A 15,745-nucleotide genomic window follows, 5' to 3' on the forward strand; every position below is an offset into this window, starting at 1 on the left:
GGTAATCTAGAATGCCGTTCAAAGTGTACTGCGATCTGTCAAACTTGGGTACCTTTTGCTCTACCGAGGGACCAAATGCAGTACTAGAAGTGGTACCCAATCTGAGCCCGAGTGTGACGGACCTGATTCAACTGCGTGGGGTCACTGTACAAAGATATCGACCGTGATAATTTTATTGTGAATTTGTTTATTGGCATATCGGTCCATTTTGCTCGAAGTAAGAGGGAGCATGGAGAAGAAAGCAATGAATACTAGATGGATAGGTACCGTAAGGGAACGGCGAGAGAAATTGGATTAGATGTTGAAGAGGGCATACCATATTAAACAGTAGGGGAAGGGGTGGTAAAATGAACACCTTAAGGAAATCATCTTGTTTCTGATAGAAAAACGAGGAATTTTTATAGTTCTATCGCACAACATCAAAAATAGGTATGTAATCTATAGCTGCGACATGGATTCAGACTAAAATAGCTAAATTTTTACATATTTTCATCGCTATTAAAAAGCGATACAAATGTTCATTTTACCTGCACTATGTAGGTAAAATGAACAGCTGTTGGTGATAAAATGAACACCACGCAAAAAACATGAGCAAAACAAATATTTCTGAAAATTTTCATTGCCCCACCGAAAATACATCCCTTAATGAATGTAACCCATTCAAAAAGAATTCTAAAGGTATCAGATTTGACATCATTTCATAACGATATTCACCTCACTGAAAAACTTCAAGTCTACCGAGCTAAAAGTTACGTCAGTTCTAATTTTCAAACGTAATTTTCTAAAATCATAGTATTCGTTGATATTTTCACTTCAATTGACCGACGTATGAACTCGAACACGCAGATTTATGCTCTAAATCGTCCGTGCGTGATAAAAATTCATCAAGATTTGTTTTTTCTCGGTAAAAGGCACGGTGTTCATTTTACCACCTCTGTTCATTTTACCACCACTTCCCCTATTACTTGAAACGTCACTTCCTTGTGGCTAACGTCCCCTATGGGAACGGCTTGTTTTTTTTTTAGAAAACTGAAACGTCAATTTTTATAAACAACAAGCAATTTCGAATATTACGATTTAACTTCTATTTTAAAATTGAAAACTCCCCACTCTCCAGCTTATTTGCTCGTCTACTACCCAAGAAATTCGAAAACAGAAATCAGTCCCAACCCGTCCTCCATCTGGAAATGGATGCTACTTACCTCCACGCGAACCGTCAGGTTGTACTCCTTTATCGTCTCGAAATCCAGCGGATGATTCACCTTGATATCGGCATAGGTGTCCCCGTTTTCCGGCCGCTGCTGCAGATAGAACGTGTGCAGCTTATTCGTCTGGGCCGTCGAGCCTGGCATCAGCCGATAGAACACCGTTGGGTTGCCCTCGATTCCGGAGCTGGTTTGGGTTTGGGTTGGTTGGTAATTTGGCAGAAGCGCGCCATCCGGATTTCCGGATGTGATATATGGAGTGATATTTTATTTTACGTTTTTTCGGCAATAGAAGCACCATAAAAGCGATGGGAAGAGATTGGAAAAAGAATATATTAGCATTATGCAGCAAACAGTACCGGTGGGGAGGTGGTAGGATTACGATCGGATTGATAGCAGTTGGTTAGAAATCTACAATCGGCAGTGAACGTGTGTGGTTATATTTTCGATTCTACCGAGCATAGATTTTGCCAATCCGTGTGTTGCTTCGAGAAGCGCGCTGTTTATTTTTCATCAATATTGAAGCGCAGATCATCCTCCTGGTGGGAAGTTGGTGGAAAGCAGTAAAAAAATCATGGGGCTTAGAACAGAGGAGGAAATCAATGGCAAATAAACGAAATTTGACTTTGAGTAATATTGCATCTCGTAAAATATAAACAGTAAGTTGAAAGAAATTCAAACGCGATGGAAGTGTGGTGAACTCTATCAGTGGAAAACTATAGCATACTTTAACCCACGACAATCTCACATAACGAAAAAAGTTGTACATTTGTATTTTTCTAATGTTTTCAGATAAAATTTTCTTTAAAATCAAAGAGATAAGTTGCGATAGTAAGTGCATGGTGTATATCTCCTCTGTGCTCTCACCTTTTTTGGCAATCAAAAATACTTTTTTTCAAACAATCTCATCAATTAGATATCAATTTCAGAGGTTCCAGTCTGATGGAATACCCGATGGAATTGTAGCCCATCAAGTATCAAGTAAGTATTCAATGAAACCGATTTCAGCAGCCTGAACCTTCAGGACATTCTTTTATCCTTAACTCGCTGTGGTATAGCTCGGCTCTCTTTGCGAACATACGATTTGTAGTGCCCTTTTCAGATGCCCATTGTAGTATGGAGCAATATACTCCTATTTCCTCCCATCCTTCCCTTCTCTTTCCCATGCCATGATGAAATAGCCTCAAATATGGCGCCTCACAAATCTCCCAGTTGTACCTCTGAAGCCCCCCTTCTGATAACTGATGCGCCTTCAAATTAAAGCTACAGATGAAAAATACCAATACTAACCAACTTTGGGTCAGGTTTTTTTTGCTATTGAAGATACGGTACATGGAACACCATTTAAATATCACTGTTTTCCATAGAATGTGTTGTGCCCTCAAGAGGACGTAGCCTCAAAACGGATCGACGATTCTTTTAAAATTTTACCCCGATTTGAAGTTTACCTTAGTAATGGACTGGTGAGCACAGATTTGATGAAAAGTTTTTGATAATAATGGTCTGATGATCATTAGTAAAACATAAAAGAAAATTTAAATAACAAAAATAAAGACACCAAGTTCCGCAGGAGGATGACCTCGACGACGGAGTGCAAACTGCAAATGAGAGACAAAAACCAAACTCGACACTCAACTCTAACAGACCGGAAGTAAGTCCTCCGCTGTCCCTTTCTCCAATAAAGTGACTTTGATCATGTCGCGTGGCTGCGCCTGTGCTAGTCCTTGGGATCAAAAAAAGTTATCCTCGAGGATGGGAAAAAGTTGTCGTCAGCAAAGCCTCTTCCACCGGGTCCCCTCGGTTTCTCCGAAGCTCAAAAACAGTTTTTCGGACTCATCAAAAAAGTTTTAGAGTCTGTCTCATGCTGCTCGAAGAAGGGGGAGGGGAATCCAGCTTCCGGGAGCTTCAGGCTCGCCTGGCGTCGTTCGGAAGTCGAGTTTGGTTTTCACTCCCCCCGGTTGTTGCGCTTTATTTACGTATAAATATTTTGTCGAGTTTCACGCGGTTAGAATGTTAGGAAAACGAAGCGAGAAAAAATAACAAGATTTGAATAACAAAACGTACGGAAAAATGGGACAGCAGAAATACTGGGAAGGTCGAGGACGCCAAAGGCTCGTGTTTGGTGGTGGGGGTCGTATTTAGTCTGGAAGGCGGTTCTAGAGAAAAAGGGGGAAACCTCTTGCCACTGTGAATATGGTTAGCTCTGGTAGGCGGACGGACGAGCTCTGGAGTTTTTCATAAGGTGGAATAAAACTGACCCTCATAAATAATAAACGTGGTAAAAGGCCAGCGGATAAAAATTCCACAAACCAACATGTGTTTGTGTGGTGCTCCGCAGGATTAAACTTTACGACGCCCGCACTGAAAAATTCCACCCGGGCATCTACAACTGTTGTTGGTGGGAAATGAAATGTCCTTTCCGGCGTACTTCACACATGAGACAACTCATTTTTTTCCTCTGCGTTAAAAGCGGACAGCTGTGCGGTTTGCGGCAGCTGACAAATTAGCAAGTTATTTTTGTCGTTCTACTGTATGAAGCAATTATTTCAGCTAGAAAGCTGTTATGTATCCCGTAGGATGGAATTCTCGTTCACAGAATCAGTTTACAAACACCAATGATAATTGAGACGACGCATGGTAGTCCACTACATTCAATAGATTCTAGCTAAACAACTAGAATATTTTAGAATCAAGCTAAACATTCACCTTTTTTTAAACAGTCTTTCTTTTTGTCAGATATTCGGATACGTAAGCAGTATGTAAAACATAATTTAGATTCGCACAACGGAGTACATTTCCTGGGAACCAAAAATCGCTGAGTTCGAAACCTGACTTCATTTGTGCGCCACAAAAGTAGCTTCATGGTCCCCCTTTCGAATGTGCCCATCTGACCGTAAGCCGCTCTATTATTGCCATCAGTAAAACTGCCATGCCACCGTGGCAGTTTGTATGACTTTATGATTACGACCTTATCATCCTCTCACTTTGACGAGGGTCCGGGCGAAAAACCATTCAGCGCTCGCTCGCTCGTCGTCTTTCAATCCGGTGCGGTGAAGACCCATTTGCTGATCGTCAAACGAAAAATCTCTTGCTCCAAAGTGCGCGCCGCGCTCTTGAAATGGTTTGCTTTTTCCATTTGGAATACCTCATACAAACAACTTCCTTCAACAGCTTCCGACCGGCATGTATGGGCGTAACTAGAAGTCCCTTCCAGGAGGGATTGGAAAAACTCTGGAGTTCTTAAATCACTTAATAAAAAAGAAATTCTTCAACCGTTTCATCCAGTAATATCTTCAGAATGTCTGCAGCCAAACTTTAGAAAGTTTTTTGGAAGGATTGCTTCAAGAACTTGTCAGGAATTTTTCAAAATTGTATTTCAGGGTTTTTGAGGAAATTTCCAGGTTTTCTTACAAAAATTCTTCCAGAAGCTTGAGAATCATTAGGACTAAAATTATCCGCGAAAAATTTCTCCAGGATGTTTCTAAGGATTACACAAAGCGTTCTTATAAAAAATGCATCAATAACTCCTCCAGTAATTTCTTAACTGATACTTCAAGTTATTTTCTTTCAAATTTCTGCCAAAATTAAACAACAATGATGCTTTAGGAATACCGTTTTGGCTCATTTTTCGAACACTTAAGGCCAACCGTGTCTTCAAATGCATCTGAAAGGCATAAATTAGCTGATATTAGTGAATATTATATTTTTTTCTGCAAAATCTAACTGTTAGCTTTTAGATTGTTTGTTTAAACTGGTTTAGCATGGTTTTTACTTAAAAGTATTGAATAACATTTTGATTCAAATGCCGAACACTGTGTTCATTCTGTCTCATATTCCGAACACCTTGATTCAAATTCCGAACAGCACGAATAAATCGTTTTCAAAAGAATAATTTCGCAAATAAATTAATCTGAGCTGGTTCTACTGGTCTCGAACTAGATAATCATGACTACTTCCGAGGTATAAAATAGATTATAAGACGTTTAAATGGAATTTTAATTGACTTCTATTTCTTTGCCATTTGATGACATTTTTCAGCGAAACATTTCAAGCAAATCGCCATACAAAAACCGAGTGTTCGGAATATGCGTCTGTTCGGAATTTGACACAAAACGGTACATGGACCTCTCAAAAATTCTCTTAGGTATTTCCTGCGGAATTCTTCAAAATAAATTTGGAAGCAACATTCAAAAACAAACATTTTCAATAATTTTCTTCTGTGTGTCTATTAATAATGTATGCTTGAAGGAATTGCTAACTATTTCATGTACAATTCTGAAAATAAATATTACAAAATTTACAAGGAAAATCATTGGATGAATGTGTATATCGATGTTTTTGAAATAATAAGTCTGGTTGCTATAATTGTGTTACTTCTTCCTTATTGGGATGCCTCGTATAAATCCTGGAAAAGATGCGACCGGAAAAAAATATTGAAAGATAAACCACGTAGAAATTTCTGTCAATTCTGTCAAAATGCCAGGAAAAATCTTAATTATTCTTAATTTAAAAGAAGTTCATAGGAAGATATTTTAAAATATTCGAAGCAAATTTCTGGAAGAATCCCTTTGTTAACTCTTGCAGAAATTTAAGAAGGGTAACATTAAAAAATCTGTGAGAGAATTTCTTGAAAAATCTCTGCTTAGAAAAATGTTTGGAGATATCCTTAAATCCTGTAGGAATACTAAAAATCCTAGAAATAATTGTTCCACATAATTTTGGAATTTATTCAAGTTTTTTTTTGCAAAATTATTTCACAAATTCGAATGTACTTCTGAGAAGAGCTGTAAAATAATAGCTCAATTTATTTTAAGATGTATGTATTTCCCTTAAGTCATGCATGAATTTTATCAACTTTTTAGTAAGCATTTCTAATAAAATAGCTCTGGAAGAATACTTGATTCAACAAACAATTCATTTCTGAACGAATCCCTTAGAGATCTCTAGGAGGATATTCCCGGAAGCTAATTCTGAAAAAAATATAAAGTGCCAAAAGTTGCATTCTCAATTGTGATGAGAGGAATTTTTGAAGAATGCGAGCAAAATCTCAGAAAAGTTGTTAAATACTAAGCGTAAAATATTTTTAAAGGCTTGTTCAAAATATCGTGAAATAATGTATTTTTCTAGATATTATTGAATAATTTCTTGAAAAGATTACTAAACCAATCTCAAATAAAATCTTAAGAGATTCCGGTTGTATTTTTTAACAAGTGAAACAAGATGTTTTTTTTAGATAATATTTAAATAATGTTCTAGAGACGACAGGGCTAGTAGCCGCTCTCTCTTTAGTGACTTTGTCTCAATGTTAATGCAAGTCTCTGAAAAGTTTTTTCTTAAAGTTCATGGAAAGACCTTCTAACGAGACAACATATACACAGGCACCTCCAAAAAGTACATCTGCAATCCACCGCAAATAATAGAAGAATTCTTTATTACTTTTTCAAAAAGACGTAAGTAACTTTCATACGGATTGAAGAAAATTAATTAGGACGAATCACAACTTGTCTTCTAAAACTGCTTTAAAATGAATAACCTTTTCAGCATTTTTTGAATATTGCTTGTAATCAGCTTGCGTTAAACTACTAGGTTTCCACAAAAATTGCATGACAATATGATAAACCGTTTCAAACAGTTACTCACGACGTTTTTGTACCAGTGTAAAATCGACTCAAGTAGTGTTTTGTTTTGATTCGTGGTTAAGACACTTTGTCTCTCCACACAACGGAGTGGTGAAAGTAATGGTTAGGTTGCAAAGTTGAATATATTACTTACGCCGTTTTGTAAATCCTAAAATTAAACGTAGTGAAAGTGAAAATCAAGTTGGTTTAAAGCGGAACGTGAAAAATTTCGTCTGAGAAACACGCAGGATTGATAAAGTAAGTTGGTTTAATTCTGACTTGAGTCTGTATGAATATGTTTTCAAGAATTTTGTTATAAATCTCTGGAGTCTACTAAGCCCCCTAAAAATTTTACTAGGAGTCTACCAAATTTCTAAAGTATGATTTGGAAATTCTAAAAAAGATTCTTACCAACACTTCCATTATACTATGTTCCAAAATATGCTATCGAGAAAAATGCGTTTAAAGATTTTAACACAGTTAGGCCTCGTTATGACCATATGTGTGATAAATTAAATTAAAATATTTACAACTGTATAAAGAAAAGCGTGTTCATTAAAGTCAAGAGTTTGTATAATGAGAAAAAAAAAATAAGCTACGAAATACAAAGTGGGACTGTTATGCCTTGCAATACGGGGTTTTTTGGTGAATTTCTACGCACAACAGATAGTAGTGACCCATTGTGCACTAAGCACACTGCTGTAGATGACCGGTGTTACATATATATTGTACCGAATGTAGAAGACGTATATCCTCAAGAATATGTTAAACTACCTAATGAATGCTCAAGTGACATGTGCCAAACGGAGCCACGTGTGGGTAAGTGAAGAAATTCGATTTTATTGTTTCAGATGGAATGCAAAGTTTTCTGTCTGTGTGATAATGAGAAAATGTATGAGTTAGTGAAAGAAAGAGTGGATGAGTAAGTTAGATAGATAGTTTAATAAATGAAAGAAATGTAATAAATTCCTTGACAGTGTGGTGTACAGAATGTGTGTTGTACGAATTGTGCTAAAATACTTCTCTGAGTGTATCATTGCACACGCCCAAGCCTACTCGTGATGAGCTTTCGATTTGACATATGAACTGGCGAAAGCTCATCTTCGGTTTGGTTTCTTTCGTTTCTTTTGCACCATCGGTTCGTGATCACGCTAATAGAATGTGACCACGTGCATTATTCGATAGTATTGGTGAGTGCGAGAATGCAAGGCGCGTCACATACTATCATGCAACGCCTGAATGGGAAGCGAGAATATGGAAAATGACGATACCGACTATGCTGATTCTTGGATGGTGGTATGAGTGGATTCTTCATTTCGAGAACGCAGCGCCGTGATCATTCTGAGCTTTGATCATTATAGCTTCAGTTTATAAACGGATTTTGCGTCGAGCAGACGCTTTTGGTTTAGATTCTGCGAGTGAAAGTTACCACAATGGCGCATCTCGGTAGGTATTATTTTGCGAGTAATTTTGGAAAAAAAATGAATTTTTGGAGCGACAGAAGTTTTTCAGAGCGGCAGGTCTCTGGTAAAGAATTGTCAGGAGCGACAGGTCTCCGATCCTAGTTTTCAGAGCGACAGGTCTCTGATTAAGAATTTTACGGAGCGACAGGTCTCCGATGCTAGTTTTCAGAGCGACAGGTCTCTGATTAAGAATTTTACGGAGCGACAGGACTCCGATGCTAGTTTTCAGAGCGACAGGTCTCTGATAAATGATTTTACGGAGCGACAGGTCTCCGATGATAGTTTTTCAGAGCGACAGGTCTCTGGTAGAGAATTTTCTGGAGCGACAGGTCTCCAATTATGAGATTTACGGAGCGACAGATCTCTGTTCATAGATTTTCCGGAGCGAAAGATCTCCGATAAGAGTTTTTCAGAGCAATAGGTCTCTGATTATGAGTTCCTCGCAGTGCTAGGTCTCCGTTGATGAATTTCCTGATCTTACAGGTTTAAAACACTGTTTTAGATCGAAAAATTGAGTCTTCTCATGTTGTTCAATGAACGCTTGCCACATTCATTGATAACTATGAGTGGAATTCGGTTTGGAACATCTTGTCTACTAATAGAGAGAAATAATCATTACATTTACGCTTGATTTAGTTTTCAATAGATTTACTGCTCATTGAAATGAGTATAAAGTGAGAAAGAGAAATTGGATAACGCATTGGTTCAGCTTTGATCTGGGAATAAATTTTATATGTATTTTAATTGGAATAAATAATATTTTGGAAACGACTTGGTTGGAATAGATTGTGTTATGATTGAAGAATGATTGGATTGGAGAGATAGTTGAGACTGGATTTGGAGTCAATGGAATATGATTTACATTCAAATTCAATCAAGATTTGATTTGAATTGAATTGTATATGGATTGGACTCAGGTACTATTTAAATTTGGATTGGATTTGAATTAGATTTGATTTGGATTTGGATTGGACTTGGAGTGGATTGAATTTTGATTGAATGTACATTAAATTTTGATCGGATTTGAGTTGGATTTAGATTGAATTAATTGAAATAATTTATATGAATAGTATTTGAATTGGAATCAGATACTTTTTAAATTGAATTTGGATTGGATGTGGATTAAATTTGGATTGGATTTGAATTCGATTTGGATAGGATTTGGTTTGGATTTGGATTTGGGTTCGCATTGAATTTGGAGTCGATTGAATTTCGATTGAAAATGCTTTAAATTTTTAAGTTGGATTAAGATTGCCATTCAATTGTATTTGGATTGGATTTGGAACGGATTCGAATTTGAATTGGATTTGGATTGGATTTGGATTAGATTTGGATTGGATTTGGATTGGATTCGGATTGGATGTGGATTGGATTTGAATTGTGTTTGGATTAGATTTGGATTCGGATTGAATTTCGAGTCAATTCAATTTTGGTTGAAAATGCTTTAAATTTTTAAGTTGGATTTAGATTGCATTTCAATTGTACTTTGATTGGATTCAGATACTATTTGGATTGGATGTTGATATGATGTGGATTGAATTTGGATTGAATTCGGATTGGATTTGAATTCGATTTGGATTGGATTTGGATCGGATTGGATTCGGATTGGATGTGGATTGAATTTGAATTGGATTTATATTGGATTTGGATTTGAATTGGATTTGGATTTGAATTTGGATTTCGATACGGATTGGTTTTGGATTCGGATTGAATTTGGAGTCGATTGAATTTTGATTCAAAATGCTTTAAATTTTTAGGTTGGATTTAGATTGCATTTGAGTTGTATTACTATTTGTATTGGATTTGGAATGGAATCTGATTTTAAATGGATTTGAATTTGATTAGGATTGGATTTGGATTGGATTTGGATTGGATTTGGATTGGATTTGAATTCGATTTGGAATGGACTTGGAGTGGATTGAATTTTGATTGAATGTGCATTAAATTTTGATTGATTTGAGGTGGATTTAGGTTGAATAAATTGAAATAATTTATATGAATAGTATTTGAATACAGATACTATTCAATTGGATTTGGATTGGATTTAAATTTGGATTGGATGACGATTGAATTTGAATTGGATTTGGATTAGATTTGGTTCGGATTTGGATTTGGATATGGATTGGATTTGAATTCGGATTAAATTTGGAGTGAATTGAATTTTGATTAAAAATGCTTTAAATTTTTAAGTTGGATTTAGATTTGGAATGGATTCGGATTTGAATTGAATTTAAATTCGATTTGGAAAAGATTTGGATTTGGATTGGATGTGGATTGAATTTTGATTAGATTTGAATTCGTTTTGGATTGGATTTGGATTAGATTTGGATTTGGATTGGATTCGGATTGTATGTGGATTGGATCTGAATTTGATTTGGATTTGGATTTGGACATGGATTGGATTTGGATTCGGATTAAATTTGGAGTAGAGATTGAATGGATCATTAAAATAACCAAAATGGCCGCTATGGAAAGCATAGTTAGCGCCACCGTAGCCTTGTGTGTGTTGACCGAACAGCAATGCTGTCACAATGTTAAATCCCATATACAGTGGCGCCTTTGTTTTGATGCGGTGAGCACTGTCAAAAACTATCTTCAATGATCCATTTTGATTGCAAATGGTTTAAATTTTTAAATTGGATTTAGATTGTATTTGAAATGTATTTGGATTGGATCCAGATACTATTTGGATTAGATTTGGAGTAGATTCAGATTTAAATAAGATTTGGATTGAATTTGGATTGGATTTGAATTCAATTTGGATTGGATTCGGATTGTATTTCGATTGAAAGTACTTTTATTTTTTAATGGTTTAAGTTGGATTTAGATTGTATTTGAGTTGTATTTATATTGGATTTGGAATGGATTCTGATTTCAAATAGATTTGAATTTGTTTTGGATTGAATTCGGATTGGATTTGGATTGGATTTGAATTCGATTTGGATTAGATTTGGTTTGGACTTGGATTTGAATATGGATTGGATTTGGATTTGGATTTGGATTTGGATATGGATTGGACTTGGATTCGGATTGAATTTAGAGTCGATTGAATTTTGATTGAAAATGCTTTAAAATTTTAAGTTGGATTTAGATTGCATTTCAATTGTATATGGATTGGATTTGGAATGGATTCGAATTTGAATTGGATTGAATTCGGATTGGATTTGGATTGGATTGGAATATGATTTGGATTAGATTTGGATTGGATTTGGATTGGATGTGGATTGGATGTATATTGAATTTGGATTGGAATTGAATTCGATTTGGATTGGATTCGGATTGGATGTGGATTGGATTTGGATTGGATATGGATTGGATTTGGATTCGGATTGAATTTAGAGTCGAATGAATTTTGATTGAAATTGCTTAAAATTTTTAGGTTGGATTTAGATTGTATTTGAGTTGTATTTGAATCGGATTCACATACTATTTGTATTGGATTTGGAATGGGTTCTGATTTCAAATGGATTTGAAATTGATTTGGATTGCATTCGGATTGGATTTGGATTGGATTTGAATTCGATTTGGATTGGACTTGGATTTCATTGGATTTGGATTGGATTCGGATTGAATTTTGATTGAAAGTACTTTTATTTTTTATTGGTTTAAGTTGGATTTAGATTGTATTTGAGTTGTATTTATATTGGATTTGAAATGGATTCTGGAATTTGAATTTGTTTTGGATTTGAATTTGTTTTGGAATGAATTCGGATTGGATTTGGATTGGATTTGAATTCGATTTGGATTAGATTTGGTTTGGACTTGGATTTGGATATGGATTGGATTTGGATTTGGATATGGATTGGACTTGGATTCGGATTGAATTTAGAGTCGATTGAATTTTGATTGAAAATGCTTTAAATTTTTAAGTTGGATTTAGATTGCATTTCAATTGTATATGGATTGGATTTGGAATGGATTCGAATTTGAATTGGATTTAATTCGGATTGGATTTGGATTGGATTTGGATTAGATTTGGATTGGATTTGGATTGGATGTGGATTGGATTTGAATTGGATTTGGATTGGATATGGATTGGATTTGGATTCGGATTGAATTTAGAGTCGAATGAATTTTGATTGAATTTGCTTAGAATTTTTAGGTTGGATTTAGATTGTATTTGAATCGGATTCACATACTATTTGTATTGGATTTTGAATGGGTTCTGATTTCAAATGGATTTGAAATTGATGTGGATTGCATTCGGATTGGATTTGGATTGGATTTGAATTCGATTTGGATTGGACTTGGATTTTATTGGATTTGGAGTGGATTGAATGTGCATTAAATTTTGATTGGATTTGAGTTAGATTTAGATTGAATTAATTGAAATAACTTCTATGAATAGTATTTGAATTGGACTCAGATACTATTTAATTTGGATTTGGATTGAGTTTAGATTGGATATGGATTGGATTTGGATTCAGATTAGATTTGGAATGGATTTAGATTGGATTTTCTTTGGTTTGGATTTAGAATTAGATTGAATTGGATTTGGATTGTTTTGGATTCGATTTGAATTGGACTCATGTTGATTTTAGATTATTTCGATAAATTGGATGGAATTTGGATTAAATTTTGATTAGTTTTTAATTTTGTTTGGAATTGAAGTTGCTTGAAGATTGCATTTTGAATTTTATTCCTAGAACTAACGTATATAATTTTAAACAGTTCGAATCCTGTGGTAAATCAAATTCATGTAGTATTTTGCTGGTCTTAATACTTTTGAATGATGTTGAGAGTAGAGAAGGGAGCGATTGTGGTGTACAGAATGTGTGTTGTACGAATTGTGCTAAAATACTTCTCTGAGTGTATCATTGCACACGCCCAAGCCTACTCGTGATGAGCTTTCGATTTGACATATGAACTGGCGAAAGCTCATCTTCGGTTTGGTTTCTTTCGTTTCTTTTGCACCATCGGTTCGTGATCACGCTAATAGAATGTGACCACGTGCATTATTCGATAGTATTGGTGAGTGCGAGAATGCAAGGCGCGTCACATACTATCATGCAACGCCTGAATGGGAAGCGAGAATATGGAAAATGACGATACCGACTATGCTGATTCTTGGATGGTGGTATGAGTGGATTCTTCATTTCGAGAACGCAGCGCCGTGATCATTCTGAGCTTTGATCATTATAGCTTCAGTTTATAAACGGATTTTGCGTCGAGCAGACGCTTTTGGTTTAGATTCTGCGAGTGAAAGTTACCACAGACAGAAACTCATCTGAGAATTCAAGGTTATTCTGAGGAGTAAAAATTCAACTCAAAATTCCCTACACAAATCTTCACACGATTTGACATTTGACATTTCTTTGGACTTAGTTTGCAACATCATGATATTTGATACATTGCAAATTAACTTTTAGAACCGTCCGACATGTGGTCAAGTCATTCAAATATATTTGAACCATTTTAGACTTGGTTTGCAAATTCATGAAAATTTATATGTCGCAAGCCAGGTTTCAATTTCACCAATAGTGGCCATTAACTTCCACCAGTGAACCGGTATTCGGGACAACCCAGCATGTGGCCAAGTCATCCAAAATGGTTGAACAATTTTTATTTAGACTTGGTTTGCAAAATCATGAAGTTGATTTGTCACAAGCCATGGACTCCAAATTCAAGTGGTTACTGATACTTCAAGTGGGATTACCTCAGTACGCCCCGTGGTTAATCTCAAATTACGGTGAATTTTTAATCGATGACTGCGGATCCAAAAACTAGAAGAATTTTGTGATCGACCCTGAAAATTCAACTGAAATTCATTAAAAAACGTATGGGAAAAAATATTTTGATATTGAAAATTTCAATCAAATTTGACGTCAGGCTCGCATAAATAATGCATCCCGATAAGTAGTTAGGAAGATTTCAACTTCCAACAATAATTGTCACATATATTTACAGTTTGATGTAGATTTACTCGACAATCATCAACAAAAATTTTCCCAAGATTTGAGAGATTTCTCCAACTATTCGTGATGGTTTCACCAAAATCCGCAAAGCTTCCGCCAAGATTTTTTTCCGAAGATAGGTTAGGTGTAACCCATGTTTTGGGATCAGTTTGAATATGTCAAGAAACTTGCATACGTAATCTGCTTATGAAGTTTTAAGAGTCAGTTTACAAATGTCAGTTGAAACCCCTTTCAAAAAAACCAACCGGTAGATTCAAGAGAACTCCGCCAATTGTGGAAACAGTTTAGAATCCGCTAAAAGTTCGATGAGGCTGGCAATATTTGACAATGACTGCGTTTAAAATATGCCAAGGACTTCCTAAAGAAACAATTCAGCGGGGTCTAGTATCTCCACTATTACACTCAATGTAGGCTAATACATTTAAATCTGCCGATACAACAATGATATGGCAGGGCGAATATATTATCATTTAATGCGTATTTCAAACAAAGTAAGTAATATTTTTCATCTCAAAAATACGAATTATGCTTATGGTACCTGTTTTCTTGCGAAAAAAGCGAAACAATTCTCTAGAAGGTTTTCCAAAAAATTCTACAGAAATTATGCCAAGAAAATTCCCGAGAGTTAATTGCAGAGTTTTTGAAGAAATTCATTACAGATTTTTTTCATGAATACCTTTAAGAATTCCACAAAGATTTCCAACGCAAAGAGTTCCAATTGCTCAAAAAATTTTCCAACGATTGATTCAGGAAATATGTTAAGAACTCTTTCTTATTTAGGAACTGAATGAATTCAACCAGTGATTTATCGTTAAATTCCTCCAGAAATTTATCTTTATAATTTTCCAACATTCAATCCACGAATAACTCCTTCAGTTTTTCAGAAAAAATCTTGAAAAAATGTCCCAAACCATAGGATGAATCTCTGGAGTAACTTCTAAAGATATCGTTAGCGAAATTCTTATTTGAAAAACTGAACGACAATTCAGAAGCAGGAGTTTTTATGAAATCTGTGAAAGAAGTTTTACATGAATTCCTAAAGAAATTCATGGTGGAGTCTATGTTGTAATTTCTGGGGTTATTCATAAAATTATCCAGGTGTAATTCTTAAAGGTTTCTTGAACTAATTTCATGGAGGTATTCCTTAAGAAGCTTGTTACAGAATCGATGATTTTTTTTTCTGGAAAAATACCTTCATTAATTTCTGATAATTCCTTGGAAAAATCTTTAAAAATGCTCTAATATATGTTCATATAAACACGATTAGCATGTTTTTTTATTCTTATGAAAACCTTCATGTCTTGTTTTTTTTTTTTTTTTTTTTTGTATAATCTTGTTTGGGCTTTCGTTCAGTCTTTTTTCTTCCCTGTTCGGTATCCTTTTGTTCTCCATTTTCAAGCATAAGTTTCAAGTAGTGTTTGATCCATTTATCGCGTCGCTTGCTTCTACATAGGTGGGCATCAAGACATGAATACATCATAGATCTAACCACCAATCATAAGTGATACCAGATCTTTACGTTATCCCACTAACCCCATATCCTT

At 35.4% G+C, this 15,745-nt stretch overlaps 1 protein-coding gene across 1 annotated transcript in view; it reads right to left on the reverse strand.

Moving 5' to 3' along the window:
• Positions 1–1,194: 1,194 nt before the first annotated feature.
• LOC110675223 (neural-cadherin-like) overlaps positions 1,195–15,745 on the reverse strand; it is a 283,572-nt gene continuing 269,021 nt past the window's right edge. Inside the window, 2 exon segments of the mRNA XM_021839649.1 lie at positions 1,195–1,361; positions 1,364–1,392. Of these exon segments, the coding sequence (XP_021695341.1) occupies positions 1,195–1,361; positions 1,364–1,392 (196 nt within the window).

This window comes from Aedes aegypti, chromosome 2 (genome assembly GCF_002204515.2).
Source record: "Aedes aegypti strain LVP_AGWG chromosome 2, AaegL5.0 Primary Assembly, whole genome shotgun sequence".
Taxonomy (NCBI): domain Eukaryota; kingdom Metazoa; phylum Arthropoda; class Insecta; order Diptera; family Culicidae; genus Aedes; species Aedes aegypti.